General features: G+C 36.2%; 1 protein-coding gene across 6 annotated transcripts in view; it reads left to right on the plus strand.

Moving 5' to 3' along the window:
* Positions 1-15,761, plus strand: part of LOC136037743 (thyrotroph embryonic factor-like) — a 59,929-nt gene that overhangs the window by 11,725 nt on the left and 32,443 nt on the right. For 4 of the 6 annotated variants that reach the window (XM_065720542.1, XM_065720550.1, XM_065720557.1 and 1 more), the window contains exon 2: positions 6,241-6,350. In XM_065720542.1, coding sequence (XP_065576614.1) covers positions 6,260-6,350 — 91 coding nt within the window. In that variant the 5' untranslated portion in view covers positions 6,241-6,259. Of the gene's footprint in view, positions 1-5,736; positions 5,807-6,240; positions 6,351-14,840; positions 15,056-15,761 lie in introns of those variants that run through there. The other 2 variants (XM_065720527.1, XM_065720567.1) reach the window with 2 other exon arrangements.

Below are 15,761 nucleotides of genomic sequence, written 5' to 3' on the forward strand. Positions count from 1 at the left end.
ATTTTAAATCCCGACCGGATCTGGTGACATTGGGGGGAGTTTGGCGTGGGGGAACCTAAAATCATGGAAAACGCTTAGATTGGAGGGATCGGGATGAAACTTGGTAGGAAAAAAAGCAGAAGTCTTAAATACGTGATTTACATAATTGGAATGGATCCGCCCTATTAGGGGGGGGGGGGTTAATTCTGAAAAATTAGAAAAAATGACGTATTTTTAACTTACGAAGAAGTGGTTGGATCTTCATGAAACTTCATATTTAGAAGGACCTCGTAACTCAGATCTCTTATTGTAAATCTCAACCGGATCTAGCATAAGTGGGGGGGCAGTTGGGGGGACTGGAAATCTTAGAAAATACTTAAAGCGGTGAAATCAGGATGAAACTGGATGGGAAGAATAAAAACATGTCTAAGATACGTGACTGACATAACCGGACCAGATCTTCTCTCTTTGGTGGAGTTGGGGGGGGGGGATAATTTTGAAAATTGAGGTATTTGTAATTTACGAAAGGGTGACCAGAGCTTAATGAAACTTGATATTTAGAAGGACCTTGTGCTTTAAAGCTCTAATTTTAAATTCCGACCAGAATCTGTGACATTGGGGGGAGGTGGAGGGGGAAACCGGAATTCTTGGAAAACGTGAAAATTGGGGTACTTGTAAATCCGATCATAGGTGATCGGATCTTAATGAAATTTGATATTTAGAAGGAATTCATGTCTCAGAGCTCTTATTTCAAATTCCGACCAGATCTTTTGACATTGGGGGGAGTTGGAGGGTGAAACCTTGGAAAACACTTGGAGTGGAGGAATCGGGACGAAGCTTGGTGGATAGAATAAGCAAATGTCCTTGATAAGTGATTGACGGAACCGTACTGGATTTGCTCTTTTTGGGGGAGTTAGGGGGAGGGATTTAGTGATTTGGCGAGTTTGGTGCTTCTGGACGTGATAGGACGATGAAAATTGGCAGGCGTGTCAGGGAGCTTCACAAATTGACTTGATAAAGTCGTTTTCCCAGATTCGACCATCTGGGGGGCTAAAGGGAGAGGAAAAATTAGAAAAAAATAGGTATTGACAACTTACGAGTGGGTGATCGGATCTTAATGAATTTTGATATTTAGAAGGACATCGTGACTCAGAGCTCTTATTTTAAGTCCTGACCGGCATTAAGCCTCTTATTTTCCTTTTAAATCCATCTATTGATTCATAGAATTTTGTTAGAGCTCATACCATATGATCTCTTGGCTCTTAGCTCTTCTTGCCTCGTCACAAGTGCCATGTGAGCTCTTAGCTCTTGTTTTAATTTTATATCTATTAAAAAAAACAATTAGCTTATTCTCGGTAGAAAACAAGTGGGGAGTGACAGAATACATTGGAATCATATAACCTGGGCTATATATTTGCACATTAATTAGGGAGGGGGTAGGTTAGTTTGGTCAGGTATACTGTTGTACATTCATCTGTATTATACCGTTAGAATTCATCTCCCTGCCAAATAAATTTCTGTTTATTCCCCCAACGGAAAACTTATGAGAGGGGTTCTTGCCGAAGAATATGCTTAAATATACGTAGTGCTTGTTTTATATATATGCCTGTTTCGTTAGTGTAGTTAGAAATGTAGGCTGTAGAACTGAAACGTCAATTAAGATGGGTCTGAATCATCCTATACTCATCATCTATGGTAAAAAAAAAAGAGCGAAAAGGTACCATACTAATATAGGAATTGTCCTAAACTAGAACATACAATTTGTGTGTCCCAGAAGGTGTCACAGATGGAGGGAATCTCCTATGAAACGTATTTAGTGACTCAGAAATACAGTCGGTAAGGTAAACTTAGGGTACAGTTTTCTAAAAGAAGTCGACAGGAGTGCGCAAGAGGGCTCATTTGCCCTCCTTGAAATATTGATATTCGTGTTTTTCTGTGTGTTGTATAATATTTGTATATGATTTGCCAAATTTGTGCCCCCCCCCCTCTTCACTGCCTGAAGTAAAGTACTATCCACTAGCCACTATAGTTACCATAGTAACCAAAAATACAACTGTCAAGTGTGAAAAAATCGCCATTAGTAGTTGATTCAAAACTGGTACCTACTACTTCGATTAATCTTAATGGTAAAAGTTTATTCGAAAATAAATTTATGGGAATCTCGAAAAATAGCCGGAAAACCCTCAAGACCCTGACTTTGCTTGTTCTGATCAAGTTTTCTTGAAGTTGCATCTACAAACCCAACCTTACAATCTCTGTGTAATATTTCACTATATCAATTAACTCCAACTCTGTTTTGTACAAGGCCATAAGCTAGAGACCTGAAGCCTTTCTTTGTTAATCGAGTTTTTGCTTTTCTCGCAAGGTGCAGTAGCCTCCTTTATAAGTTGGAAAAGATGTGTTACTTTGTTTTCTGCAAGTGTACTCATTGTTATCTCATGGCTTGGAAATCGAGTGCACGCCGTCTGGGAATTTTTTTCGAGGATTGGCTAGAGGACTTACGGATTTTGCGGTGAAGTAGATGATAAACAAATTTTTCTATTATCCTCACAAAATAATACACGCTACAGAGATTTTGTATTTGTGTAGTGATTGTTCATGTTTTCTCCTGAAATTTTAGTAGAAGAGTTAAGTAAAGAGCGGAGTCGGCATAATATATTATTATTTGCAATTCATTTTTTCTCCAAGGTACGTCGTGTAAAAGGAGCTGTCGTAAAAACTTCGGAAGAGGCTCAGTCGATTGGAAAATACGCCCATTCCTCCAACTATTACTTGTGCTACTATGACTGCTATTTCTAATGCTACTGAATGCTACTTCTCAACAAGGAACTTCGTGTAAAACGAGTTGTTTGGAAAAACTCCGTCGATTGCAAAATTTACCCAGTTCTTCTACTATTACTTTTGCTACTATAATTGCTATTGCTAATCCCAAGGGTATTAGTAAAGCTTTCAGCGAATATTGAGGGTGGTATTGAATCAAATCAAAACACACTATATGCATTTGGGTTATCAAAGGGGTGTATTAGCAACATCCCCGCAACACCTTAGGGTTTTAAGCTGAAATTTCAATTGCTACCAATATTACTACCACTTTTGCTACTATTTCTACTACTGCTGCCACTACTGAACTAAATCAAAATAGTTTAAGTACATCTAGGTTGCCAAAATAGACCAGGCTGTCAAGATATCCAGATGGGATATTTAAGGACTGAAATAGGTTTTAAAGTAGCAACTTTAAGGGGAAATTTAGAAATGCTTGTTCTGCGCTCGGCAAAAGTTTTACTTTTCAGGGAAAGTTGAGGTGTGAAACTAAGTTAAAATATACTATTTGTATCCAGATTTAAAAAGGGCATATATCTTTGAAAATCGTTGAAAAACTTTGTCCAACATATAAATAATAAGCCAAAACTTAGGCACCTATAGAGGAAAACTGAAAAGATCTAAAATATTTTTTTCTTATGCAATTAAAAGACTATATCAGTTAAAACCCAACCGGAATTAATAAAAAAAAACTTTTCCACAGAAGCAGTTTTTGAAAGAAAAGTAAAGAAGAACACTAAACCAGAGACAAGCAGAAATGATGCCAAATAATTTTTCAAGATGATTATGGGGAAACATAATCATTGTTTATGTTTCCCATAGGGGGAGACGGTTGTTCACTCTTTAGGGTTTACTTTACGGTCTTCATTCTTTATCACGGTTGCAACCATGATCGGTCTTATTCAGAGCTCTTGCATAGGGGCGATCGAGCTGGATGTAAGAAGGCCTTTAAAATGAATAATCGATTCTGGATTTCTAGCCCAGGAGAATAGCCTTCTTCAGATTTCTTGGTAATGAAGCTATATCAACTCTGTTGATGACTTGATCTATGCAGATGAAGAAGATGGACCTTCGATCTGAAAATAGGCAAATAGTTATTTTACTACATAGCGGACCTTCGATCTGAAAATAGGCAAATAGTTATTTTACTGCATAGCACAACATTCAAGGATCAGGCCATGTTTTAGTTTCCAAGATATCTGCTTGAAGGAATAGAGAAGTTCTTATAGAATCTTATTTTTTTCAGACTACTATCAGATGTGACAAATTAGTGCAAAGAGATCGTAAGATTGCTCCCTTTTGAATTGATAGATGTGAGGAAAATAGTGGGGTCCAGGTTGCTGCCTTGGGGAATCCCAAGGTTTATTAATTTTTAGATAGTAGCAACGTGAGCTAATGAGCAGCTGCTGATGAAGAGTAATTGCAGAAGCTCTTTCTTCCAATAAAAGTATTTTATAGGTTTTTGTCGATCGTTTGTGAACTTGATATGCTCAGGGAGGAAGGGCGGGCTGATGTCTGTTCCCTTGAGAACCTGTCGTTATGGGATTTTTCGAAGATTTGCCTAATGTTCACTGTTTTGGTGAATATGCTTCTCCCCCAAGCAAAAATTTGCATGTTCCTGCTTGTGAAGTCCTTATTTTTCGACATTAAAATATTATATGTTGGAACTCAGATTCTATTTGATTTTAAAAATGTCCTTTCTGCTACGGATCGGGGCAATCACTGTAATTACACTGACGTGCTGTATTTTTTATTGCATAAACAAAAGATGGAGCTCGTGAAGCTTTTTTTTGTTATATGAGAGGTATGCTTAAATACTAAGGTTTCATAAAACATTTTAATCCTGATTAAATCCAGCTCATTTCTAATTTATAAATTTCGATAAATCTTGAAACACTCGCTTAACTTAGTTTTCGGTACGTTTTTTTGAATAAGGATACATAAAAATTCTAAGTCTGTTATTTGGCCAGTTATATGCAAAAGCTGTAGATTTGCTAAGTCTAGACCTCCTGGAAGGATTATCAAATGAACATGTTCGATGCATTTTCGCCAATTTTAAGCTTGCGAGAGTAATAAATCTGGTAAAAAGTGGTTGACAATGACAAAGCCAATAAATATTTGTGTTTTAAGAGCTGGAAACTAAAAATGTCAAATTTTTAACTAAAGAAGACACTTCGGTCGAAAATATTAATAACCGTGTGGTTAAGAGGAGCATATGCCCTAAAAAGTACCTTAACATGGCCAAATACTTCTGTTTTGGCATTTTGACCTTTGAATTTCCTTCTACTTGACCTTCTCCTTGGAGGCAATAAAAAATGATTTTATTTTTACGATTATAATTAGGGCGATAAGGCCCAAAAGCCAAGTCTTGGGGCAGCCCTTCGCGTATTTCTCACGGAACAGTCATTTTACACAATTTTAGAAGCGTCTTTTGAGAATCTATTTTGATATTTTCTTGTTTTCCTCTTCATTCTTACCTGTCGTGGGCTTTTGATCTGATCCTATTTAGCCGTCTCCTTTTTTCCTGATGTCAGTCAGTGGATGGTTGATAGTTTAAGTGACATTTTCTCTATAAGGACTGGGCAATGTCTTATGGTTCTTAGGCACTTAAATTCTAATTAAATACTTCAGCACTTTTGAAAGTTTTTGCTCCAACTTGATTTTTGAGTAGGTTCATTGCTACTCAGACTTGAATTCATAGCGCTCATTCCTAGTAGTGCACAAGGGTGAGAGTTCATTTTCTTTTTAGATTGTTTGTTAATTTTCTCTCTCAAAAGTAACTAATTTGGTTCATTTACGAATTTCCATGTGCTTAATTCTGATTTACATAATCGATCGATAATTCTATTAAAAAAATTACTTTTCAAGGAATCTTTGGACGGAAACTTCCGACCTCCTTATAGCGTAATCAAATTTTTTTTTAAATTCCCAGTTCTTTCTTATAAGTCGTTTGGAAACATTCTAATAAAATGGAAGCGTTTGGTTATATGAAAAGCGGCTATACTGTGTAAGTGTCTATCATATCTCAAACGAGATAGAAATGAAATTTTGTTCCAGATTTGTTTTTAATTATAAGAGTAAACAGTTATATGTTTTAAAAAACAAATATATTCATGATTGGTTGGTATTGTAGTATTGTGTTAGGCCACAGAAAATATTTGTTGTTAAAACAAAACCCGAAGAGCGTAGATATATTCGGCTTGGATTGGCCCAAGAACTAACCAGGACTACCTTAACGTGCCCAAGACTTCTATAGCCAGTATGAATGAGAAAACCTATTTTTCTCATAATTTTGTTTTTTAGGGATAAGGCACCCTCTGACAACGTTTCATCATGCTCCCCCAAAAACTAAGCCACTTCACAGTCAAAATATTCCCTTACAAAAAACAACTTTGTGTTTTGGAACTACTCAATTGCTTGCTTATTGATTTTTTCTTTTAGGTACGACGGTTACAACAAAATGGATAGGAAGATTGATCCCCCTCTTTACATGGGACTTACTCTCAAATCTTTGCTTGAGAAGTCAGATGTCCTTAATACAGTCAATGCTGGTATGAAAACTTCTGACTTTTTTTCTTCCTCGAACTAGTCAGTTTTCTGCTTTCGTACCTTCTATTCACCTTACCGCTTTTATTTTACTTACACTTTCAAATTAACGTTCTTATATATGACTAATATTCAAACAAATATACTGCATAGGGTTTTTGTTGAGCCTGTTTCTAGAAAGTTTACTGTAAAAGGTAAAAAAAAGTCACCCCCTCTAGACTATAACAGGCTTAGGGAAATTATTAAAACATTTATCTTATTGAGATAATTATTTCAAACACTTCAAAAGCTGTAGATGAAGCTCACATTGCACTGCCTTAGGAAGACACTTTAGCTCATCTGTTGCTAGGTTTGTCCCTGTTTTTGTTAGAAAACATAATGGTTGCTATTTGTCATTGGAAATATGCATATAGAGAAAATTCCCTCCATGATTTTTCAGTTGATACCTTCTCTCTCCATGAACTATGTAAAGTTATGCTAAATATCTTCGCTGTCAAGCCTAGAGATCGTGTCTGACGACATCTTCCACCTCTGGATGATTGCCAAAAATTATTTGCTAAGTTGCTCTTATTGGGAGCTTCAAAGCAATAATACAAATCAGGAGGCTATAAGTATGATACAGCATATATTGCCTTGCGATCCTCCCTTTGACAGCAGCTTAGTAAATGGTTGGTTAATGTGCATTTGTCAACGTAGTATAACTCTGATGAAGGTGAATACATCACTTGGTGCCTTTTTTATGCTCTTTTATAATTCAGTAGTTGCTTCTGGGGGAAAGAAGATTTTGACCCCTTCGAGGGGCTACAGCCTAAAAGAATTTTTAAAAAGAGGCTGAAACCCTCAAAAACAACATCACAGCAAAATTGACGTCATTTTTGAGGGGTTTCAGGCTCTTTTTTTTAAAAAATTGCTGCAAATTTGTCAACATTTTACTATTAAGACTAATAAAAATAATAATTGCCATTCCTGAATCAGCTACTAATGACAGTTTTCTCTCACTAGCCAGTTTTCTTTTAGAAGCCTACCTTCAAACTTTTGGTTACTATAGGCTGTTTTGAGCTCTTTTAGCCCCTTGAGGGGCTAAAAGGGTTCCAAGAAGTGTACAATTTTGGGTGATACTGTGTCAATTTACATATTTGGGTCAGAAAGCATATTTTCAAGAACATAGATCTTCTCTGCCCCCCCCCCCATTAATAAAATTATCTTGTCCAGTCCTGAAATTTTTGCTGTATCCATTATTGAATTAAATTGTGCTTTAGTTTTTGGCTGTCGAATAAACTGTTGATGGGACGTAGGTTCCATTTTGTCAAAATTTTGCTGGCGAAAACAATCATGGTTCTTCAAAAATCATTTTATAAAACAAGCTCATATAGAAACATATTATTGTTTAGTTATAGTATTGCTATAATAGAATTCAAACTAAATACTAAGATATAAAATTGTCTTTGTTTAAATTACAAAAAAAAGATAAAGTGGTCGTTTTTAATATATTTTATTTTAACAATACTTTAGGGTCTTTAAAAATTTGTAATAGCTGGATTCTTGGAAATATTCTTTCATATATTTCATAATATTAGCCTATGGGTTCTTGGTATTTAACGAATGGAGATAGAAATTTCCCCTAAACTCATAATTTCCAAGAAAAGATTAATAAAGAGTGAATTGTTGTGAAATATATTGCTTTTGTCCCAGTATTTTTTTTCTTAACCTCAGCGGAGAGGTCATCTTACATGGCGACTGGCTCTTGGATGAAGCTATTTATTAAGTTTTCTCGCCGACATGTTTTCTTAATGATGATAGTCCAGACAAGCTACATTTCGTATTAATTAGAAAAAATTACCATTGCAACTACATCCCCGAACAAAACAAAAGGCAATTGATGATCTGATCTCTCTTTGCGTTAATAGACTCTTTGCGTTCATGGAAATCATTTAAATATTAGTATTTTAAAGGCCTACTACGGCACACCTGCTTTTCCATAGAGTGTTTATCAACCTTTTTAGCGTAGAGCCATCCCCAAAGGAAAAGAAAAAAGGCAGGGCAGTCAACTCAAGACCCTTCCCCCCTTTAACATTGTTTCTTAGCCTAATTATTTAGTTTCTACTACTACTACTAATAACTCACTCGGTAGAGTCTAGTTATGTTATCAGTTATTTATTGATGAATGCTTATTAATGTCTTTAAGTTTTTTTTTGAAACAAAACCAAGTCGTCTCCGAATGGAATAGGAGGATGTCGCAAGGAAAGCTTTTAAGGGAAATGGGAAGTTTTTGAAGGGTGTAGAGGGAGATATTTAATAGATTGTGTTGGAGGAGGCGCGTGCGTAGCTGCGTTGGCCTCAAGCGGCATGGGACTAAAGTGAGTTGTTAGTATCAGAAGTAGTATTATGTTTTGTCCACCCCCTCCCCCAAAGGTTGTGCACTAGAATGTGGATTTTTCAATTTCGTTTCATACAGGTGGGAAGTGGCCAGGTGCCTTTTTTAATATGGAAAGAGACAATGAACGAATTTGAAGTAATCTTCATCCCAGTTTTGCGAAATGGAGTGCTATTCCAAGGTAGCTTTGCGTTGAATTCTTCAAATAAGTGCGTTTTCAAAGCGAAGTCTTTCAAAAAACGCACTTTATGTGATTTTTTGCTGAAAAATGGTATCTGGAACATTTTTACTCTTATCACTATATTACATTATACCAAACACTTGGCAACATTGCTTTTCCCGATGCCCAGTCACCATATTCTTTGATGAAGAAAAATCAAATTTTTCTCATAAAGTCTGTATTCGGACATCAAGCTCCATTCCTCAGTAAGATATCAAATAATGTCTCATTCTGATTTGCGAAGGTTTCTCGTTTCCTAGGATTATAATTAAAAAGAGAAGAATGTAATTAAAAACGAAAAAAGTAATTGAACGGGAAATAAAATTCTGAACTTATAATAAAGATGGAAGGAGATAAAACCTGGGATATACTATCATGTTTTGCTTTTTATTCTATTGTTCTTGGTTGAATTTTTTGGGCTGGAAAAACCTCTTCGTCAGTAAAATCTGCGAAATTGTGCAATCCAGTGTGTTTGAAGTTCACTGTGTCTTGAAGTGTGTTACTTCAAGTAATCTGAAGTTCCCAAACTGTAAAATCTGAAGAATATCCCAAACTGCAAAAACGATTACTTGGTCTGGGATCATTGCTGTTAACTTCTCGACATAAAAAGAAATCTTGCTGGCAGTTAACCTTCCCCCCGTTTACCTCAGTTTAAACCGTCTATTTTTTTCAAAAATATATGCATAAAAGGCAATTTTTTTCGCATGAAAAATCATCATTTTAGCTCGACATCATTTTCACCCTCTTAGCTCGACATCATTTTCACCCTCTTAGAACCAATATTTTTGTTTCGCTGAACAAAGTGGCCGAAAATTGCAACTGATTGAGGTCTCATCTCTTTCTTAATGAAGGGTAGAACCTGCTGAAATGTGCTTTAGCACCTGAAACAGATAGAGCCTGTTCTGGAAACAAATTGCAACCAGCCATGTGAGTCATCCAGAATCAAAACAAAAAAAGGTCTGCTTTTAAAAATGTTAAGGCAGGACGGGCTCTCAAGGAATCTCCCTGTACCTCTCCTGTTAAACATTTGGAGTTTGCCTGGCGCTCCTGAATTAGAGATATCGGCGGTTTTTATTTTAACCGATATAAAAAAAAAACTGGTGAATATTTTGGTCTAATCAAATCTTAAAGCCGACAATTATTTTTTTTATAATTCCAAAATAATTATAAAACCTGTTTCGGGTTTGCATTCTAGATTACTACACTTGACACTGTTGTTGTGGGTTATCAAAATATAGAGCAATAATATTTTATTCAACAATCAGAAACTTATTTATATAATATATACTTGCTGGCTGCAGTCCCTTCAAATACTTTAAATATTTGTCTTCCGAAGTCAAAAATTCCCCTCAAAAGACTAGATGCAGCTGTAATCGGAGCACGTAAGAATGCACAAATCAAACAGTTCGTGGTAACGAAGTGTAGTAAGGAGCGACTCGGCTCAATAATAACCACAACCCTAAAAAATGGAATTTTGATACCAATAGCTACATCAAAAGAATCGCATTTCAATGCTGATTTTAAATATATAAGTTTCATCAAGTTTAGTTTTACCCATCAAAAGTTACGAGCCTGAGAAAATTTGCGTTATTTTAGAAAATAGGGGGAAACACCCTCTAAAAGTCATAGAATCTTAACGAAAATCACACCATCAGATTCAGCGTATCAGAGAACCCTACTGTAGAAGTTTCAAGCTCCTATCTACAAAAATGTGGAATTTTGTATGTTTTGCCAGAAGGCAGGTCACGGATGTCTGTTTTTTTTTTTCAGGGGTGATCGTATCGACCAAGTTGTCCTAGAATGTTGCGAGAGGGCTCATTCTAACGGAAATAAAAAGTATTAGCGCCCATTTTGAGTGACCAAAAAAATTGGAGGGCACCTAGGCCCCCTCCCACGCTAATTATTTTCCCAAAGTCAACGGATCAAAATTCTGAGATAGCCATTTTATTCAGCGTAGTCGAAAAACCTTTTAACTATGTCTTTGGGGACGACTTACTCCCCCACAGTCCCCGTGGGAGGGGCTACAAGTTACAGACTTTGACCAGTGCTTACTTATAGCAATGGTTATTGGGAAGTGTACAGGCGTTTTCAGGAGGATTTTTTGGTTTGGGGGAGGGGTTGAGAAGAGGGGGATATGCTGGGGGAACTTTCCATCGAGGAATTTGTCATGGGGAAAGAAAATTTCCATGAAGGGAGCGCAGGATTTACTAGCATTACTTATAAAAAAATAATGAAAAAATAAATATGAAAAAGTTTTTTTCAGCGTTAAGCAAGGAGCAGCATTAAAACTTAAAACGAACAGAAATTATTACCCATATGAGGGGCTCACCTCCTAATACCTCGCTCTTTACGCTAAAGTATTTTTTAGTAATTTGAACAATTTATTCTACGGCTTTTGTGATTCAGGGGTCATTCTTAATGAATTGGGACAAAATTTAAGCTTTAGTGTAAAGAGTGAGGTACTGACGAGGGGGCGAACCCCCTCATATATGTAATAAAAACATGAGAATACAGAAGTTCGCTACGTAAGCTAATTTGTAAGTTACGTACATCTTTTACTAATTAAAAGATTCGTAAAGAATTAAAAGTTCTAGTTGCCTTTTTAAATAACCGGAGGGCAACTAGGCTTCCTCCCCCGCTCTTTTTTTCTCAAAATCATTCGATCAAAATTATGAGAAAGCCATTTAGCCAAAAAAAAAAAAAAAAATGCAAATTTCGTTTTAATTATTTCTCTGCGGAGAGCCAAAATCAAAACATGCATTGATTCAAAAACGTTCAGAAATTAAATAAAAAAAAACAAGTTTTTTTAAATGAAAGTAAGGAGCGACATTAAAACTTAAAACGAACAGAAACTACTTCATATATGAAAGGGGCTGCTTCCTCATCAACGCCCCGCTCTTTACGCTAAAGGTTTTTACTTTTTTAAAAAAGAAGAGTTGAGAGAAAGAATCAAACTTAAGCGTAAAGAGCGGGGCGTTGATGAGGAAGCAGCCCCTTTCATATACGAAGTAGTTTCTGTTCGTTTTAAGTTTTAATGTCGCTCCTTACTTTGAGTTAAAAAAACTCGTTTTTTTATTTAATCAAACAGTTTCGTGTAGTAAGGAGCGACCCGGCTCAATAGTAACCGAAACTCTAAAAAATGGAATTTTGATACCAATAGTTACATCAAAAGAATCGCATTTTAATGCTGATTTCAAATATATAAGTTTCATCAAGATCAGTTATACCTATCAAAAGTTACGAGCCTGAGAAAATTTGCCTCATTTCAGAAAATAGGGGGAAACACCCCCTAAAAGTCATACAATCTTAAAGAAAATCACACCATCAGATTCATCGTATGAGAGAACCTTATTGTAGAAGTTTCAAGCTCCTATCTACAAAAATGTGGAATTTCGCATTTTTTGCCAGAAGACAGATCACGGATGCGTGTTTATTTGTTTATTTGTTTGTTTTTTGTTTGTTTTTTTTTTCTCCAGGGGTGATCGAATCGACTAAGTTGACCTAGAACGTCGCGAGAGGGCTCATTCTAACGGAAATTAAAATTTCTAGTGCCCTTTTTAAGTGACCAAAAAAATTGGAGGGCACCTAAGCCCCCTCCCACGCTCATTTTTTCCCAAAAGTCACCGGATCAAAATTCTGAGATAGCCATTTTATTCACCATAGTCGAAAAACCTAATAACTATGTCTTTAGGGACGACTTACTCCCCCACAGTCCCCGTGGGAGGGGCTGCAAGTTACAAACTTTGACCTGTGTTTACATATAGTAATGGTTACTGGGAAGTGTACAGACGTTTTAGTTTTTTTTTTGTTTAGGGGGGAAATTTGAGGGGGGGGGGTTACGTGGGAGGATATTTCCATGGAGAAACTTGTCATGGGGGAAGAGAATTTCAATGAAGAGGGCGCAGGGTTTTCTAGCATTATTTGAAAAAAAAACAATGAAAAAATAAATATGAAAAGTTTTTTCTACTGAAAGTAAGTAGCAGCATTAAAACTTAAAACGAACAAAAATTATTACGCATATGAGGGGTTGACCTCCTCGTTATACCTCACTCTTTACGCTAAAGTATTTTTAGTAATTTCAAATATCTATTCTACGACCTTTGTGATTCAGAGGTCATTCTTAATGAATTGGGACAAAATTTAAGCTTTAGGGTAAAGAGCGAGGTATCGAAGAGGGTTGAACCCCCTCATACATGCAATAAAAACACACGAATATAAAAGTTCGTTACGTAAATTAATTCGTAAGTTACGTATATTTTTTACCAATGAAAACGTTTGTAAAAAATTAAAAATTCTAGTTTCTTTTTTAAGTAATCAAAAAATTGGAGGGCAACTAGGTCTCCTCCCTCGCTCCTTTTTTCTCAAAATCTTCTGACTAATTACAATTAAATAATATGCAAATTCGTTTTAATTATTTATGTGCGGAGAGCCAAGATCAAAACATGCATTAATTCAAAAACGTCCAGAAATTAAATAAAAAAAAAAAGTTTTTTGAAATGAAAGTAAGGAGCAACATTAAAACTTAAAACGAACAGAAATTACTCCGTATATGAAAGGGGCTTTTCCTCCTCAACGGCCCGCTCTTTACGCTAAAGTTTCTTACTGTTTTAAAAATAGAGTTAAGAGAAAGAGTCAAACTTTAGCGTAAAGAGCGGGCCGTTGATGAGGAAAAGCCCCTTTCATATACGGAGTAATTTCTGTTCGTTTTAAGTTTTAATGTTGCTCCTTACTTTCATTTAAAAAAACTTGTTTTTTTTTATTTAATTAGGCCAAGGAACTAACCACTCGGATTGTTCTTGAGTCATTCGGTGAAGTATAAGTTAGTTTCAACCGGTTTAAACAGAGTCTGGAGAATAAGTAGCGTGCAGAAACCGAACTGCCGGTTAATAAATATGTATAAGAAAATTATATTGTATAAATAATTACAAGAAGAATTGCTAATGATAACCTGCACCCAATCGTAATTTTGGGTGAGAAACCCCTTAAGTCCAACTTTCTCATGTTTATGTAGTTGGAGTTGAAGCAACGAAGAAAACTGATAGATTATTCTTTGACCGAGTTGCCGCCCCTGAAAAAGAATTGACTAGGTAGTAAAATGCTTGGACTTCCGCTATGCCTTAGTCCTTGCATCAGAGGCAAGTGCCCTTAGCTCGGCTGCCACTTCTGATAAGACTTATCATGTGTGTCATCTACTGCAGTGAGGAAAAGGCAGAGTGATTGTGTGTCTTGCATTTTTGCTGTTACTACTCAACCATCCAGAGCCTGAAACCGTCTCCAAACGATTCCTCCCTCTCTGAGAAGATAGGTGTATACAACAATCGCGTTTTGTAGCCTTGCTGCATCCGCCCAATATACCTAGCATCTCGAGTCAGTGGTTTCTGTGTATAGGCTATGTATTGCGTCTTCTATTTTTGTTTCTTACATTTATGGTGATCATTGAACTTAACTAAACTTGATTAGGAGTGGCACCAATTGTGGGAAAGGAGCATATACGTCCAATAAGATTTTGCTCTCCCTTCCTAGATTTTTATAATATATTTTGGTATTTTTGTTGAATCATACATTTTTGGTATTTTCCTTTAAAAGAATTGAAAGTATTAAAATTAGCCCACCCGCTAATTACTTCCCTACATTTTCGTGAATAGGTGCCACCATACATTAGCCAGACTAATCAGATTGTACATTGCCTATAAAGAATACACATGTGCAGTCGAAAATGAAGGAGGGGGTAAAACATAGTGATCAATTGGATGTTTTCTTCACCAATGATAAATTTGCACATTGGTACTCTTGACTATATACTATCTACTATCCCCCTAAAAAAGAATTAAAGGCGATACAAATTTGGAAATCGTTGATCCTAGTTATCTTTACAATGTCGCCTGACACGTGGTTTTCAGTTCTTGCTCTGAAGCTTGTTTGTCCGGTTTCTTGCTCCATCGAAATCACATGGCCTACTCATGTTTTTCTCTCCCAGTCTCCTGAATTCACGTTGACGTGTACACCGTTTTCGTTTTCTGATATTTTCTGATCCTCGGCTGTGGATCTAAAATATTTTTTTACTTGTGGAAATTGAAGGATTTCAATGTTGAGACGTACTGATTTTACTTTAAAAGGTTCTATGATTCTTGGTTTATATTTGTTTTTATTTTAATAAATGTGGTTTTTGTCAAGAAGCGTTTTTTGACAGTAGGGCCGTCCAAAACACAAGCCTAGGTGTATTTTTGTGGTTTTGGGTGTATACACGATGTTCTATTCTTGGTTTATGCCTCTGTTAAACTGATTGGCTATGTGCGTCGGTAAATCTGTCTTACAGTCAAATAGGGAAATAAGATAGGCCTAGTTTAGCCGAAAATGAAGTGAGATATAGCCTACCATTCAATTCTCCATCATATTTCTAAATTTAACAATCCATGCTGCCGTAACTGTTCTAGCCCCCCTCCCAATTGAGCTAGATGTGGCTCTACGCTGTATATGAAACATCGGAGGTTTTTTCGTTGTCTATGGAATGTGCTCATTTCTCGTCAGCAGGCGGTTCATAATGCTAAATAAAGTCAATTTGAACATAAAATCTGGTATACTTTTGTATGCAGTCTGTGGCTATATCTATCCCTATTAGTGGTGAGGGGCAATGATGGCGTTAGGGTTATGATATTTTGGAAGAGCATTAAATCGAAAAGCTAATTTTATGTTTTTTTGTTTTTTCAACCCGATTTCCATCTAAGTAATCTTAACGAATTTAACCTTTTATTTCTGCGCCTTTTGTTCGTTGCCTTATCAAAAAAAAAAAGGAATTTTGCTTATCCGGTAGCCTAGTGCTCA

Source organism: Artemia franciscana, chromosome 2 (genome assembly GCF_032884065.1).
Source record: "Artemia franciscana chromosome 2, ASM3288406v1, whole genome shotgun sequence".
Classification (NCBI taxonomy): domain Eukaryota; kingdom Metazoa; phylum Arthropoda; class Branchiopoda; order Anostraca; family Artemiidae; genus Artemia; species Artemia franciscana.